Source organism: Mobula birostris, chromosome 8 (assembly GCF_030028105.1).
Source record: "Mobula birostris isolate sMobBir1 chromosome 8, sMobBir1.hap1, whole genome shotgun sequence".
NCBI lineage: Eukaryota > Metazoa > Chordata > Chondrichthyes > Myliobatiformes > Myliobatidae > Mobula > Mobula birostris.
In genome coordinates this window covers 42968001-42986295 of record NC_092377.1, presented here as the reverse complement: position 1 = coordinate 42986295, position 18295 = coordinate 42968001, and the positions used below count along the sequence as shown (strand labels likewise).

Sequence of the window (18295 nt, the reverse complement as noted above, 5' to 3'; positions counted from 1 at the left end):
AGCCTATGCAAGATGAAGGAAAAGTGTCTTTGAAGACTGTGACCTACAGGTCCAAACAAAACTTTTGGTCTGTAGAGAAGTTGTCCTTCCCACATGACTGTATGGAACTGAGTCATGGACCACCTAGAGCAGACACCTGAAAGCCCTGAAACAATACCACCAAAGAACCTTACAAAGAAGACTTTGAGGATCAGATACAAGGACAGGGGCATTAACACCAGTGTACTAGACTAGGCCAACATGAATGGTACCTCCACCACAATAAAGCAACACCAAATCCGATGGTCATGTCATTCAGATGCTACATGATAGGTTCTTCACCAGACCCAATAACTTTGAGATTATAATCCACAATGATATCACAAATAACCAATACAGCAACTCCCTATTTCCAGGCACTTCACCTTTCATTTTGATTAAGTGTGAAAGCGTAATATGGAGGTAGCTAATTGACTCCTGGTTCTTGAGGATTTCCTTCTCCCTGAAGAGCCACATAGAAAGAAGCAGAGACTGGAGGGAAAACAAAGAAAAACAATTAAAACTGCTTTCTTGCCAAATTCACTACATGCATTAAAACGTTAAATATATGTAATAAATCTCGAAATTCCATTATATTCCTATATCAGCAAACAAATCACACTGTAACCAGTGAAGTAAATGTCAAAGAGGATATTCATTAATTTGAATTATTAAGTGGAAAAAAATCAGGCTATTAAAATAAAGGCATTGAAACAACTTATGTCAGACACATGTCAATCCATTCAAAATGGTCAAGACCTAGAGTGTAATTGACAGAAGGCATCTTTATTAACAGATTTCCCATCACTAAACATGACAGAATGCATGCCTTTCAATCATTATATTGATTCCTTTAAACAGCAGTGATAAGTAAATTTATTTTCGTTCTATAAATATTAGCAATGATGCAATGATGCTTGAGTGATAGCACTCTGTGTCCAGTGCAATGTTTCACAACTTTTGAACATCTGTGAAGTCTAAGCAGTCACTATCTAGACACGGGCAGCACAGTGTTACAGCTAAGACAGCTGCTGCCTCAGAGTGGAAAAGACCCAGGTTAGAGAGTCATTGAGAGATACAGCATAGAAACAGGTCCTTTGGCCAATTAATCACAGGGAGAAAATGCAAACTCCACACAGACAACATTTAAAAATCAGGACTGAACCTGAGTATTCAAGGAGACCGTGTTCTTGTACATCTCAGAAAGCCATTATGCAGATGAAACAAGCAATCAGAAAGGTAAAAGGTATGTTGGCCTTTAATATGAGTGAATTTGAATGCAGCAAGATGTCTTAATGCAATTATGCAAGTCTTGATGAAAGTACACTTTTTGGTATACGTACTTAAAATTAGATTCATGTCATAGAGGGAGTATACTGAGCTAGTTCCAGACATAGCAGTTTGCCTAACAATGAGAGATTGTTAAGACTTGGTCTATATGAACATGAAAGGAGTTCTCACTGAAACTTACAAAATTCTTATACGGCTAAAGGGCTGACTGGAGGATAAATGAATTCTCTGACTGAGGAGCCTAAAGCCAAGTGCAACAGTTGAAAATGAGTAGGCTATTTAAGCCCAAAATTAGAAGAAATTTCTATATACAGAGGGTGCCGAATCTCCAAAAGCAGCAGAGACTTGATCATTTTGTTTGTTAGAAACTGATTATTAGCTTTCTGAATTTTGAGGGAACCTAGGGATGGAGCAGAAAAAAGTAGAGGTAGAAGATTGGCCATGGTCTTAATAAATAGCAGGTTAGAATCAATAGCCAGTTTGATCTACTGCTTCAATTTTTCTTTATGCATTTGATGTTTCCTTAATGGTTCCCTCACTATGAACATTAGCTCTTCAGCTGAAGCTTCACTGTTAAGGTGTGAACTGCAATTTCCCTTACATGTAAATATAGGTTATGAAGCTGGATTAATATCCTGCAACTTTACTTGATGATGCTTGTATTTTATGTTAACTGTGACTGGTTGTTTCCCTCTGGAAATTGTACAGGCTACTTGATCTCAGTTGCTGCTTTGTGTGGCATTGGCACATTCACCTGGCAAATGCAAGGGTCCTCGTGGTTTCTCTCACAACTCCATAGATGTACAAATTGATAGGTTAACTGCCTGCTCTAAATTGTCCCTAGAGTGTAAGTTAAGTAGTGAAATCTGGAAGTAGATGATGAGCAGATGTTGCCAGAATTAAGCATGGTATCAAAGTAGGATTAGTACAAAAAGGTGGTTGACTAGCAGTGTGGACTCAGTATGCCAAAGACCTTTATGCCTAATTTCACTATGACTCTATGACAAGACCCACAATTTTGCTGCGAAAAATATACAAACAATTCATCATTTCAAAATGTACAATTATTGCTGTTTACTTCATAATTTTTAGTATAAAGCAACTGATTCTTTTAGATACATGCCTCCAATTTACAGTTTTTACTTGCTGTAACAAAGAGTGGACTACTCTCCGTGCATTGGAACAGACTGTGTAAAAATTTCCATATGCAATGCACCCATCATTTTCATTTGCAAAATTAATTACTGGAACATTTTCCAGGAATGCACCCCTTTTCCAAAACGAGGAGCAGTTGTACAAGTACCTTCACATCACTTGAACTAAAAGGGTGGAGGCAAATAAATCTAAATGTATACTAATTGAAGTAAAACTATTTACTTCTAATATGCGATCAGTATGTAGCCATATCAGATCTATTTAGCTAATGCAACTATGAATTAAAAGCATACCAAAAATTGCTGCGGCCTCGCTCCTGCAGACTCCAGCAAACGGCACATTTCCTCCACAGAGCTTTTCCCACATATACATTTCCAAAAAAAGAAATTGCCTGCAATAACACAGGAAATGCAAAACTGCTTTTAAGTATCATTTTATTCTGTTGAACTTTATATTTTTAGCCATTCATCACAGACATCCGTTCATAATCAGCTAACAGCAATAAAGAAATGTCATCATGTACTAATAAGGCAGGAAAGCAAGTTAGACTTGGTGGATATAACAGAAAAATATTTTTTCCCATAACGCACCTAAATATGCTACAAAAACAATTGCCAGCTGAACTTTGTGGGCATTTAAATCAGCTGCTAAGATGATGACAATAGGTAATGCAGTCAGAGCCAGTTTCTAATTTAACTGCAAAGTTGTTCAATATCTAAATATTGCATTCCGATTCATTAAATATATTTGTCAAGATTCATGTTTAAGATTTGGAAAATTGGCATTTTCTTGTTTTAGAGTGACATTGTGGCCTTTTTCTTCAAAGACATTGACAAACACTATTTAAAGAGAGGAAAAAGCTCATTTCAGGTCTATCCAGCCTGGGGATTTATATTAATTGAAATGTAAAAGAGAACGGAAAGACAGTAAATCACGCAGTTGTGAAACTGGCCCTTCAGCCATCTCTGCGCCTGCAATCAAGTACTTATCCACACCAAGCCTATTATCCAGCATTTGTTTCATAGTGTTCGGTGCCATGATCATCCATCATCTCCTACCAGTTAGCATGACGTAAATGGTTTGAGTATTACACATTCCAATGGCTTTGCTGCTGGCCACTTGTTTGAATTTACATAAAACCTTGCTGCATCTAACACAATACATTGCAGCAAACAAAGCTTTTACATGCAGTAGAAAATATTCAATAATTAATATGTGTTGTGGCAAGCCACTCGTCAGAAACATTTTACTTAGCTGAATACCAGAAAAAATTATATTTGTATGACACTAGAATTAACTACAATACATACCCAAAGCAACATATTTTTCTTCACCTACTTTCTTCACATTAACTGCATCTTTTTCATATTCAAGGTATTCCAAGAACATCTGGATTGGAAGTTTATAGATTTCATCTTCCTCAAATTGAACTGTATTTTTGGTATTTCCTTGTCTATAATTATCCAGAAGAGTTTGAATTTTTTCACATTCCCTTTCTTCTAGTCTTAGCAAAGAAGCCAATTCCTTTGCAATAAAGAAAAAAATGCATGTAACAAATAGATGCAAAAAATCTATGTATAAGCTTAGTTTTTCAAGAGAGTTCCAATGATGAGATTTTTTAAAAATAATAAAGGCAAATATCCACAAGTAAAAATACATTATGGCAAGATATGTTAGAATGAAGGTTAAAATGAGGGTAAAACAGCTTGTTTTAAATTACCCACAAAAAAACTAATGACATTTTAAAAATACATCTCCCATTGTCTATTCATATTTAAATACTGAAAGCAAAAAGAATGACTTACATTGCTGATTTTACCACCATTCTGCTCCACATCTTCAGAGTTGAATTTGCTTACACATGTATAAAGGTGAAGCAATTTCAGCTGGCTGAGGCAAAATTGCAACAATCCTTCATCAACGCTTTCAGGGTCTAATAGAAGCACAAGAGGGAAGTTCAATTCAATACAACAACCAGCTACAAAGACAAGTATTTTGCTGGCAATTTTACTCTCCTTTTCTTCTAATAAAAAATACAAATGAAGCATGCTGACACCACAATGCTAACACGGAGAATAAATATCTATGGTTCTATTTCCTAACCAGAATCCAACAACATCTGTTACAGGAGCATTGGGTACAATCATTATCAGGCTTTGATTCAACTTGCTCCCCAAAATCAACTTACTTTCCATTTTCACCTTCCCTGCACCAAGGCCTGAACACTACTTCTTATCAGTTATTGAATGATTACAGCTTTATAATGATCAAGTGAATTCACAAAATGTTTTCAAATATCAACACAGGAATGTACAGAAAACAAGACTAGAACTGTAAGTGAAATACTAAACATAAGTTCAAATGCAAATGACATAAAATTAGAGCAACACACATAAAAAATGCTGGTGAACGCAGCAGGCCAGGCAGCACCTATAGGAAGAGGTACTATCGACGTTTCGGGCCGACACCCTTCGTCAGGACTAACTGAAAGAAGAGACAGTAAGAGATTTGAAAGTGGGAGGGGGAGGGGGAGATCTGAAATGATAGGAGAAGACAGGAGGAGGCGGGATGGAGCTGAGAGCTGGAAAGTTGATTGGCAAAAGGGATACAAGGCTGGAGAAGGGAGGGGATCATGGGACGGGAGGTCTAGGGAGAAAGAAAGGAGGGGAGCCCAGAGGATGGGCAAGGAGTTATAATGAGAGGGACAGAGGGAGAAAAAAAGAGAGAGGAAATAGATAGGTAGATAGATAAGGGATGGGGTACAAAGGGGAGGTGGGGCATTAACCGAAGTTAGAGAAGTCAATGTTCAATTAGAGTCTGAGAAGGGTTTTACAGCTGGGGAAGAGACAGGTAAACGAATACCTTGGGTATGGATTACAGGCAAGTACAGCTGATAGAGGCACCAGGTCTGCTGCTGAATGAGAATCAATCACCTGGAAAATGTACTGCTAAATAGAGAATGCTGGGATTCCAAGTTTAGTAAACATATCAAAAAGCCATTATAGAACATAGGTTAGTAGAACAGATAAAGGCCTTTTGGCACAGCATGTTGCACCAAATTGATAGAGGTATGCAAAACTTCAGTTAGACTGCACGTATAGTATAGTATTCAATTCTAGTCCATAAGACATAGGAGCAGAATTAGGTATCTGGCCCATCAAGAATGCTCCACCATTCAATCATGGCTGATCCTTTTGGCCTCCCCTCCTCAACCCCAGTTCCCGGCCTTCTCCACAGCTGCATTTGGCAACAAATTCCACAAATTCACCGCCCTTTGGCTAAAGAAATTTCTCCACATCTCTGTTTTGAAAGGGCACCCCTCTATCCTGAGGCTGTGCCCTCTTGTCTCAGATCTCCCACCATGGGAAACATCCTTTCCATATCTACTCTTTCTAGGCCTTTCAACATTCAAAAGATTTAAATGATATTCCCCCCCTATCCTTCTGAATTCCAGCAAGTGCAGACCCAGAGCCATCAAACGTTCCTTGTATGATAACCCATTCATTCCTGGAATCATCCTTGTGAACCCCTTCTGGACCAGGACATCTTTTCGAAAACGAGGGAGCCAAAACTGTTCACAATATTCAAGGTGAGGCTCACCAGTGCCTTATAAAGCCTCAGCATCACATCCTTGCTCTTGTATTCTAGACTTCTTCAAATGAATGCTAACATGGCATTTGCTTTCCTCACCACCGACTTTGAAGTTATCTCCTCTGGTTCAGGAGCTTGATGGTTGAGGGGTAAAAACTGTTCATGAACCTGGTGGTGTGAGTCTTGAGGCTCCTGTACCTTCTTTCTGATGACAGCAGCAAGAAGAAATTATGGAGTCTCTGATGATGGATGCTGGTTTCCTACAACAGCATTCCATGTAGATGTGCTCAATGATGGGGAGGGCTTTACCTGTGATAGACTGAGCTGTATCCACTACTTTTGCAGGATTATCTGTTCAAGCACCTTGGTGTTTCATACCAGGCAGATAGCAGCCTATCAATATACTCTCCACCACATTTCTATAGAAGTTAGAGACGTCATGCTGAATCTTCACAAACTCCCAAAGTAGAGGTGGTGCCATGCTTTCTTTGTAATTGAACTTGTGTGCTGAGCCCAGAATAGGATCTCTGAAATGATAACACCAAGGAATTTTAAATTGTTGACCCTCTCCACTTCTGATCGCCTGATGAGGACAGGCTCATAGATCTTCAGTTTCCTCCTCTTGAACTCAATAATCAGCTCCTTGGTGTTGATACTGAGTAAGAGGTTGTTGTTGTGGCACCACTCAGCCAGATTTCCAATCTCCCTTTGATTCAGCCTACAACAGTGGTGTTGTCAGCAAACTTAAATGTGGCTTTGGAACTGTGCTTAGCCACACAGTCATAAGTGTACAGCAAGTAGAGCAGGGGGCTAATCAGACTGCCTTGTGGTGCATCTGCACTAATAGAAAATGTGGAGGAGAAGCTGTTACCAATCTGAAATGACTGGGGTCTCCAAATGAGGAAATTGAGGATCCAAACACACAAGGAGATATTGAGACAAAGGTCTTGAACCCTATTGATGAGTTTTGAGGAGATGATGGTATTGAATGCTGAGCTGTTGTTGATAGGGAGGCATAATGGTGTCTGCATCTTTGCTGTCCATAAGTTCCAAGATTGAGTGATGAGCCAATGAAATGGAATATGCTGTGGACCATTTGTGCCAGTAGGCAAATTGGAGCAGATCCAACTCCCTCCTCAAGCAGGAGTTGATGTTTCATCACCAACCTCTCAAAACTTTTCATCACTGTGGATATAAGTACTACTGGATGATAGTCATTGGGACAGATTACTATGACCTTCTTAAGCATCAGTATAATTCAATCCTGCTTAAAGCAAGTGGGTACCTTAGACTAATGAAGCGAGAGGTTAAAGATGTCAATGAACACTCCAGCCAGTTGATCAGCACAGGTCTTCAGTACTCAGAGAAGTACCCTATTTGGACCGGATGCTTTCTGTGGGTTCACCCTCCTGAAGGATGCTGTCACGTCAGCCTCAAAGACTGAAATTACAGGATCAATGGGGGGCTGTGGGAGTTTGTGATGGTTCCTATTTGCTTTGATGGTCAAAGTGAGCATTCAGATCATCTGGAAGCGAAGCTTTGTTGTCACCTATGTTGCTTGATTTCACTTTACAAGAGGTGATAGCATTCAAGTTCTGCCACAGCTGTCAAGCATCCTTCATTGATTCAAGTTTAGTCTGGAATTGCCAATTCTCCCGTGAGATGGCTTTCCAGAGATCATACTTGGACCTCTTGTAACTTTCTTGGTCACCAAACTTGAATGCCTTTTATCTGGCCCTCAGATTGCAATTCCATGACTCATCCAGGGCTTCTGGTCAGGGAGGAATAAATGATTTTGTGAGGACACACTCATCTATGTCTGTTTTCATAAAGTACATGACAACCATGGTGTATTCATTCAGACTTCTGCAACCGCCACAAAAGAAAACCCTGTTTTAGTTCTTTCTCCAGAAGATTTGACAGCAAAATCAAGGCACTTAGCTCAACGACTCTGCTTCACCATTAAAGCATGGCTGATATTTTTCCAATCTCATTTAAATCCATTTAGAAAATTTAAATCCATTTACTTAACCAATCATTGATATTGAAAGAAAAATCTATGAAGAACTTCATTTTGCAGACAATTAAATATATCAACAGCAATGAAACTTTACGTTTGCTTTATGGGAGACTAATAACTGTACACTTAGTGGCCACTTTATTAGGCATCTCCTATACCTAATAAGTAGCCTCTGAATGTATGTCTGTGGTCTTCTGCTGTCGCAGGCCGTCCGCTTCAAGGTGCAATGCGTTGCGCATTCAGAGATGCTCTTCTGCACACCACTGTTGTAATGCGTGATTATTCCAGTCAGCTTGAACCAGTCTGGCCATTCACCTCTGACCTCTCTCATTAACAAGCTGTTCTCATCCACAGAACTGCCGCTCACTGGATTTTTTTTTTTGTGCAGCAACCTCTGTAAACTCTAGAGACTGTGCATGAAAATCCCCGGAGATCAGCAGTTTTTGAGATACACAAACCAACCCTCTGGCACCAATAATTATTCTACGGTCAAAGCCTCTTACATGACATTTTTTCTTCATTCTGATGTTTGGTCTAAACAACAACTGAACGTCTGAACTGCATGCTTTATGCACTGAAGTTGCTGCCACATGATTGGCTGGTTATATACTTGTATTAACGACCAGGTACACAGATGTACCTCAGAAAGTGGCCCCTGAGTGTACTTACAATGGAGGAGGTCAAGTCTAGGGAAGGGAATAGGCAGTGCAAGCTGCTAATGAGTTCAATGTTCATGGCATAAAAGGAACAAAATACAATTAGAAATGCAATCTGATTGCAAAATGATTGGTGAAACTTGTTCAATAGTAATAAGGCCAATAGTCAAGAAAGATGCACCTAAATATTCTCTAGTACTTCTGCAAAACAGAGAATATACCAAGCCAATTTACTAACACACTTATGCAAATTTGTACTGACCTTGGCTCATTAAGTTGTCCAAAAGAGCCTGGATTAAATTTGTTAAGCAAGATAACGGGACATTTTTACTTGCTAGTAGTCTTTCTAAAGCCTGTGTTTGAAAAAAAAATTATTACAACCAGAATAAAAAAGTTAAAAGAATTATTTTTATACTGCAGTTTAATTACCTGCTTTTTCATGGTAGGATATTTAATATCAAGAAGCTGTGTCTTTATCTCGGCTTCCAAATTTTCTGGCAACATAACAATAGAATAACAGATTGGAAAACAAATGAAAATTATAATACAAATACACACAGAAATAAATATAGCTGTTAATTTGTGCCTTTCTTCTGCCAATATTTAACCATTAACATTTCAAAAGTACATATTACGTAAGTATTAGGAATACACAGAAAAATAGTAATATATAGTGTGTTTGCAGTGACCAACATGTCAAGAAATTACAGAGTTGTGGACACATCCCAGCCTTCCCACATGGACTCTGTACACAATTCCTGCTGTCTCAATAAAGCAGCCAACGTTATCAATGTAATCTTTCCCCTCACCCATTGGGCACAAGATACAAAAGCCTGAAAGCACATACGACCAGAACAGGCTGTCAGTGGCAAGCTTCTATCCCACCATTATAAGACTAATGAAGAGTCCCTGGAATGGACTCTTGATCTCACAATCTCCCACATTATGGCTTTGCACCTTTATTGTCTCCCTGCACAGCACTTTCTCGGTATTCTGCTGCTGTTATTATAACACTGTATTCGCATTCTGTTATTGTTTTCCCTTTTACTACCTCAACGCATTGATGTGATGTGATCTTAATAGATGACATGCAAAATAAAGTTTCTTCTTTTATCTAGGTACATGTGAACTAATAAACCAATTTATAAATGCAGTAAAACCAGCAAATTGTTCAATCGCTCTACTGGTTTAAAGCAGCAATTAATAAGATACTTTTTAAACTAAAATATGTGGATTAATATTCCTGTCATTTTGCAAACGCAAGTACTAAAGCATCTTTATGCTTATGTTCATATCTGTTGCCCTGGAATTTTAGTCTGATAACAGCCTTGGAAGACCAATGTATTAGTTGTAGTAAACAAGTTATTATGTTACTGTGGTTATTGTGAATAGTTGTTCTACAAATTTACAAAAGAAAGATATGATACCCACCAGGATTAGATATTTTGGTCTTCAACAAAGCAGTTAACCGCTTCAATAAATGCATATCCTTTGCTCTTTCACTTTTCTTATCACTAAAGAACAAAATAGTGCATCAATAGCATTTTCATTTTTTTAATTTAAGACTCTTAATCCATTAAAAACAAACAGCCTATCTGCATATTGGTATTAATACCGAGATCAATACTGAAACAACTTTAACTTGTTTTGTTCTAAACTGCATGGCTAACCTTCTGGATAGCTATACTTATCAACTATGAAGCTTCAACACTTGTTATTAGTGGGGAGGCAGCTGGTACAGATTGCTGGACACTAATTAGGTAAAGGCAATAGCCTGGGGTCTCCTTTCTTCAAAAAAAAAACAAAGGAAAGGTCTTTATGATAAAGAGGTGGTTGAAGGTTGTAGACAAAGAAAAGTTTCTCCCACTTAGAGTTCAAAACCTGCAGCTATAAACACAAAATAGAAGTGGTTCATGACTTTCCACTTTTAAGTTACCACTGCTGATCTTCTGAAATGTAGATTCCATTTATGTGCTCAATATTTCCATGCAAGTCTCCAATGGTATTAGGTCAAGTACTGCAGTGAAATACTGAAATGATTAATTATTATCTTTCTGAAAAAAAAAGTACCTAAGAGCAAGATGAAAGGGAACACTGATGGTTTTCACATTACCATCCACAGGATCAATCAGACAAATCTGGTAGGTTTGTGGCTGCCAACCCTGGCTGGTAACATTGTTCAGTCCCATTATCTTGTATCCAGGATATAACAACCTATAAATAAGGAACATTATTGAGAATCGCAAGAATTGTATAGCATACAGAATACTATTCAGCTTTTTTTATATACAGAATCAAAATGATCCACATTTTCCAACAAATGATTTTTCCAGCACTGTATACCTCTGCATTCTTTTATAAACAATAAGATATTCAATTTGGAACCAAATTTTGATATTAATATTCCATAAGTGGATTTCAAAGTTTGCACATTAAGTACTTGCAATAAAAACATCTGTTTTTTTTTTGCAGAATTCAAACCTGAGTTATCGTGAATGAATTACATTCAGCTCTTTGTCGCAATTTGATCATTCAAAAATATCATAGCTGATCTTTTGCCTTAGTGCTATTTTTCTTCACTAACACCGTATCTCTTCATTCCCAAAATTTACCAACACCTATATAACCAACATGAGTATACATAGTAAAATAGCTTCCACGATTCTCGAGTAAAGAATTCCAAAAATGCATTATCCTCTTGCTGCAGAAATATCTTCTGCTGATAGAAGAAAGAGAGGTGAGTATAGAAATGTAGGCGTAGTAACAGTCTTTTCCCCAAGGTAGGTGAGACCAGTCAACCTCATCTCTCTCCATACAACACTTGCCACCCCAGGAGTCAGTCTAGTCAACCTTCACCTTTTTCCTGTCACTCCTGTATCATTCCATAAACAGGAAGACCAGACTACACCTGTGCACAATATTGTCTCACCTTTCCCCTATATAATTGGACCAATATATCTCTGTTCTGCCCAATCCCTCTTGTAATGAAAGCCAACAGACCAGTTGCTTTCCTTATTATTTGCTGTACCTCCACATTAATTTTGTGATTTGCTTATAGCATCCAAGCTATTTTCTAAACAGCGACAGCTCTAATTCCATTTCTCACGGATTAGAAAATATTCCACTTTCTTATTAATTCTATGGAAATAGATGGCCTCTTATTTTTCCACATTACGTTTATATATATATATATATATATATATATATATATATCCCCTGAAACCATTCTCCACCCATCTCTCACCCCCACTGCCACCTGGGTATTGTATCGTAAGCAAACTTGGATTCATTACATCAGTTCAGCTAGATCAACAATAGAGACTGTGAATAACTGGACAACTGGGTCCTAGCACTGTCCCATTGCACCCCTCCAGTGAGACACTAAGCAATCCTCAATCCACCAGTATATAATCACATAATGTCTTGTATGGCATCAACTGAAGACCTTCTACAAGCATAAAATTCATGTCAATTGATTCATGTCTATTCTGCTGTTCAATATAAATTTCCCTTTTAGAAATCCATGTTGAGGATGCATCATGCTCTTATTTTCTAAGTGCCTTTTTTACCATTTCATTAATGTTAAGTGACTTTATAATTTGGCAAGTGCATTTGTATGTCAGTTAAAATAACAATTTTCAAGGAAATTAAATTAACATTTGATTGGGGAGAATAGCCTGCAGTAATCTCATTTGACTCTCAAGATATTTCATCAACAGCATAATGAGTTTTCAACAAAGTATAAATCTAGTAAAGGTTTCAATACTATAAAAAAAGTGTACCCTTATCTGTTCCCTTTGTACATGGCAATTTTAATGGAACAAATTGGATTAATTTAAAAAACACAGCACTAAATGCAAAATGGGCATTAGGGTAGCCAAACTGCTTCATACAGGAGGAACATATCATCTGTAAAGGCCTACACAACCTCAGCAAAGTTGGCAGGTAGAGAGCCACACGGCAAAATGCAATAATTGACCTGCAACTCTGGCAAGATTTTGAGTTATAAAGACCTTTTTGACCAGTCGACCACTCGAGGTTAAGCATGACATAGCACAATCTACAAATGCAGAAATTGTCACAAAAAATTTTTGCTGGAAAGAAGTGAATGATGGTGACTGGAAAAAGTTGGGCTTTCAACATGAAAAGTTAAAAAATTACAGCTGTTTAGAGTAGTTTGTTACTCAAACATAATTTAAATAATTATACATGTATTCTTCTTTCCTTTCAAAATAGAATTACATTCAAGAAACCTTAACTCTAAGATGTAAAATGAGGGTCTTCTTCCTTCCATAGTGGATTCAAACACAGCAAGCCCTTAACAGAAAATACAGTGACTTCAGATAATATTCTACTTTACACACCTGCAGTGTTTTCCTACATTAAATGCTCCAACTCTCGGACCTTGCTGGGTGCTCCATATTTCTAGGATTCCTCTCCTTGGAGCGTAGATAACCAGGAATTGAGCCACTCGCCTTAGACCTGCAGGATTGCTGAAGGGAGACACGTTGCTTTTCTCAATTTCTCTTTCATGAAGATCTTCTACCACCTGGATCCAGCCTACCTCTGCATCACGATATCCTAGCAAACAAATTAGATTTAAAGGAGAGACAGCAACTATAATTATCCCTGTGAGAAACCAAAGAGAGATTTTAGCACAAACAAGAGAAAATCTGCAGATGCTGGAAATCCAAGTAACACACATGAAATGCTGGAGGAACTCAGCAGGCCAAACAACTGTTTACTCTTTTCCATAGATGCGGCCTGACCTGCTGAGTTACTCCAGCATTTTGTGTGTGTTGCCAAGAGAGATTTTGTTCATTTTGATGAAATATACGATGGAATGGTGGAGCAGACTCAATGGGCTGAATGGCCAAATTCTGCTCCTATGTCTTATGGTCTAATACAAAGAAAGATTTAGCAAATTTGCTTCAGTTACAATAGATAAACTGCATTTGAAACATTAACGTATTATATCAGATGCTGAAAAATATGTTTTTTTATAGTATTTATTCACGGTATCTCAAACTTGTGAATATGATACAAGCAATCCAGATTACTCAGAATAGCTAAGGCTCCCAATTAATTACAAAATTATGTCCTTTAATAATTAAAATGTGAGGTATTGGCCATTGTAAATAAAATAAAAAATTAAATTAGCAAAGCATGTGGTATATTTGTTACATTGGTTACAGATAAATGCCATCCTCACCTTTCCACATACGTATTGCTACTCCTCTTACTACATCCAGTAATGTGACACGGCCAAAATCATCTGTTACAGCGGCCAGAGTGTTACAAGGTGATAAACAAATATGTTCTCCACGGCGACGGGAATCTGGAATCCCAAATCTATAAAATGGTAAAAAAAAAACACTAATATATAAACTGTCATTTCTATGAGCTTGAACAGTGACACAAGAGCTATTATGATTAATACCGAATTCAAGTTGGTTTAAGAGCTAACCAAACTAGATGGCAATCCAGACAGATGATGGCTAGAGAGCTGCAAGACACTAGGGGACACACTACAAACTTGTGCATAGTGCACAAGAGCTGCAAGAGCATCCTTTGAAACAACAATCAAAGCTACAATGAAATTTTAAAAAACAAGATTTTCTGCTAAGAAATAAAGTCTCCAAGAAGCTTTGGAGACAAGCTCTTGGGAACAGAAATTGGGAACAGATGTTCTCAGGGAAAGGTACAGAAGAAATGTGGCAAATGTTCACGGGTTATTTGTGTGGAGTTCTGCATAGGTACATTCCAAAGAGACAGGGAAGTTATGGTAGGGTACAGGAACCATAGTGTACAAAGGCTGAAGTACAGTAAATCTAGTCAAGAAGAAAAGAAGAGCTTACGAAAGGTTCAGAGAGCTAGGTAATGTTAGAGTTCTAGAAGATTACAAGGCTAACAGGAAGGAGCTTAAGAAGGAAATTAGGAGAGCCAGAAGGGGCCATGAGAAGGCCTGGGCTGACAGGATTAAGAAAAACCCCAAGGAATTCTACAAGCATGTGAAGAGCAAGAGGATAAGACGTGAAAGAATAGGACCTATCAAGCGTGACAGTGGAAAAGTGTGCATGGAACCAGAGGAAATGGCAGAGGTACTTAATAAATACTTTGCTTCAGTATTGACTATGGAAAAGGATCTTGGTGATCGTAGTGATGACTTGCAGCAGACTGAAAAGCTTGAGAATGTAGATATTAAGAAAAGGAATGTGCTGGAGCTTTTGGAAAGCATCAAGTTGGATAAGTCGCCGGGACCAGATGAAATGTACCCCAGGCTACAGTGGGAGGTGAGAGAGGAGATTGCTGAGCCTCTGACAATGATCTTTGCATCATCAATGAAGACGGGAGAGGTTCCGGAGGATTGGAGGGTTGCGGATGTTGTTCCCTTATTCAAGAAAGGGAGCAGAGATAGCCCAGGAAATTATAGACCAGTGAGTCTTACTTCAGTGGTTGGTAAGTTGATGGAGAAAATCCTGAGAGGCAGGATTTATGAACATTTGGAGAGGTATAATATGATTAGGAATAGTCAGCATGGCTTTGTCAAGCCTGTTTGAATTTTTTGAGGATGTGACTAAACACATTGATGAAGGAAGAGCAGTAGATGTAATGTATATGGATTTCAGCAAGGCATTTGATAAGGTACCCCATGCAAGGCTTATTGAGAAAGTAAGGAGGCATGGGATCCAAGGGGAGTTTGCTTTGTGGATCCAGAACTGGTTTGCCCACAGAAGGCAAAGAGTGGTTGTAGATGGGTCATATTCTGCATGGAGGTCGGTGACCAGTGGTGTACCTCAAGGATCTGTTCTGGGATCCTTACTCTTCGTGATTTTTATAAATGACCCGGATGAGGAAGTGGAGGGCTGGGTTAATAAGTTTGCTGATGACACAAAGGTTGGGAGTGTTGTGGATAGTGTAGAGGGCTGTCAGAGGTTGCAGCGGAACATTGATAGGATGCAAAACTGGGCTGAGAGGTGGCAGATGGCGTTCAAGCCAGGTAAGTGTGAAGTAGTTCATTTTGGTAGGTCAAATATGATGGCAGGATATAGTATTAATGGTAAGACTCTTGGCAGTGTGGAGGATCAGAGGGATCTTGGGGTCCAAGTCTAAGTCCATAGGATGCTCAAAGCAGCTGCACAGGTTGACTCTGTGGTGTATTGGCCTTCATCAATCGTGGAATTGAATTTAGGAGCCGAAAGGTAATGTTGCAGCTACACAGGACCCCAGTCAGACCCCACTTGGGAGTACTGTGCTCAGTTCTGGTCGTCTCACTACAGGAAGGATGTGGAAATGATAGAAAGGGTGCAAAGGAGATTTACAAGGATGTTGCCTGGATTGGGGAGCATGCCTTATGAGAATAGGTTGAGTGAACTTGGCCTTTTCTCCTTGGAGAAACCGAGGACGAGAGGTGACCTGATAGAGGTGTATAAGATGATAAGAGGCATTGATCGTGTGAATAGTCAGAGGCTTTTTCCCAGGGCTGAAATGGCTGCCACAAGAGGGCACAGGTTTAAGGTGCTTGGGAGTAGGTACAGAGGAGATGTCAGGGGTAAGTGTTTTGTTTTGTTTTTTTTAAACACAGAGTGGTGAGTGCGTGGAATGGGCTGCCGGCAATGGTAGTGGAGGCAGATATGATAAGGTCTTTTAAGACTCTTTTGGATAGGTACATGAGCTTACAAAAATACAGAGCTATGCGTAACCCTAGTAATTTCTAAGGTAGGGACATGTTCGGCACTACTTTGTGGGCCGAAGGGCCTGTATTGTGCTATAGATTTTCTATGTTTCTATAAGTGGCCAACTGGTGGCACAGGGGCATCAGCGCCGGACTGCAGAGCGAAGGCTCCTGGGTTTGAATCCAGCCGGCTTTCCATCCATGCTGGGTTGAGCATCGAGCTAGCAACTCGGCCTCGTAAAAATAAGAAAGCCTGCTAAAAAAAACTCCATCATGACTGCATCCCGATGACTCCACTCTGAGTTAAAGGCTTTCTCCTTCATGTTTCTATAAGCTACGTTAAACATGTACAGAACAGCTAATAGGTAGAAATAAACATGGAATGGAAATTCATATATTTAGTTTAACTCCTCTTGCTCTTTAACAAATACTTCCAGGATTTTGAACCCACAACTATTTCCAAGTGGATACCATTTCCAACTTAGAAGAAAATTGGAGGTGTTCATTCTATGTTCTCTGTTCCGCTGTCCTTGTCATTTTAGGTTGCACTGGATTAAGCGTGGGCTTTTGAGTTGCTGCAATGCATTCAATGCAATTTTATTGTGCTGATAATGGAGAAGATTAATGTTTAGGCTGGTGGATGAGATGCCTATCAAAATAACTTTTGCCTTTTGGTTTTGAACTGCTGATTTTTGCAGACTAGACAATATAGATAAATCAATAACAGTCCCACTTTGCGTCTTGTAGGTAGCATAACTGTTTTTGAGTCAATAAGCAGGTTATTTGCTGCAGATTATTCACTGTAGCTCTGACCTGCACCTAAAGCCAAGCTTACGTAGATGTTACAATTAACTTTTAATCAGTCAGACTGCTAAATAGCTGCTCTACCTGACTCTGCTTTGGACACTTTTAACTTGCACTGGACACTTATAACTTGATTTTAACTGACATGTGGCTGTTGTGTTTTACTATTTATTGTTATGTTTATTATTTAGTGTTGTGTTTGCTACGTTATGATTGCACTGCTCCTGAGAAACACTGTTTCATTCTGCCCTGCAGAGCTGATGTACGGTTAGAATGACAATAAAGTTTTTTGAATCTTGAATCCATTGCTGACCTCTAAATATTGCTCATGAAAAAGATTCTATAGTACTAAAGCCACTTAATATCAAGGAAAGGTGGTTAGATTTTTTTTTTAAAACAAGCTGCCATTGTGATTGTAGATGTTATTTGCCCTTTGACACCCAAATTTTGTTTTGCTATTTGATAAAAAATGAACACTAAATATCAGTGAATATCCCCACATTTGATCAAAGGGAAGGCAACTAATGAATCAGTCAAGAATGATTGCCTTGAGGGCACTATCCCAAGGAAGTTCAACAATCTGCTAGGACCTGGATGTCTAATCTACAATCACCACCTCCTTCCCTTCTGCAAGGTTAGACTCCAACTGAAGGGATGTTCACCTTGAATCTACTTGATGCCATATTCGAAAGCTGCCTTTACATCAAAGCAGTCTCTCTCAATTCACCTTTCATAGTCAGCAACTTTAGCAATAATCCAACTAAGCAATCTGGATTTAGGAGGACCAGGAGTAACCTAAACCTTCCACTAACAAGTGCCACTTGAAAGCTTATTTGACAACGTCTGGGATTGTCTTGGTACAAGAATTGGTTGACAAAAAGTCTGACAAGTTAGTTGATGGATAAGATTGTTAGGATATAACTATATCTGCGAAACAGTACTCTCAAAACTGGTAATTCTCATGTGATACCAAGGAGAACTTGCAGCATAATCTAGGCTGGGGACAATATTTTCCATGTCTGAAAGAAATCTCAAAAACCTTTCTGAGTCTATGCTGAAGGAGACAGGGTAGGAGGTTGATATGGA

At 38.7% G+C, this 18295-nt stretch overlaps 1 protein-coding gene across 2 annotated transcripts in view; it reads right to left on the bottom strand.

Annotated features, from left to right (window-relative positions):
* rab3gap2 (RAB3 GTPase activating protein subunit 2 (non-catalytic)) overlaps nt 1-18295 on the bottom strand; it is a 90514-nt gene that overhangs the window by 29946 nt on the left and 42273 nt on the right. For both annotated transcript variants that reach the window (XM_072265076.1, XM_072265077.1), the window contains 10 exons: nt 13943-14082; nt 13095-13311; nt 10801-10944; nt 10162-10244; nt 9160-9224; nt 8993-9083; nt 4269-4396; nt 3774-3987; nt 2757-2854; nt 405-510 (listed from right to left, as the gene is read on the bottom strand). In XM_072265076.1, the coding sequence (XP_072121177.1) occupies nt 405-510; nt 2757-2854; nt 3774-3987; nt 4269-4396; nt 8993-9083; nt 9160-9224; nt 10162-10244; nt 10801-10944; nt 13095-13311; nt 13943-14082 (1286 nt within the window). The remainder of the gene's footprint in view (nt 1-404; nt 511-2756; nt 2855-3773; nt 3988-4268; nt 4397-8992; nt 9084-9159; nt 9225-10161; nt 10245-10800; nt 10945-13094; nt 13312-13942; nt 14083-18295) is intronic.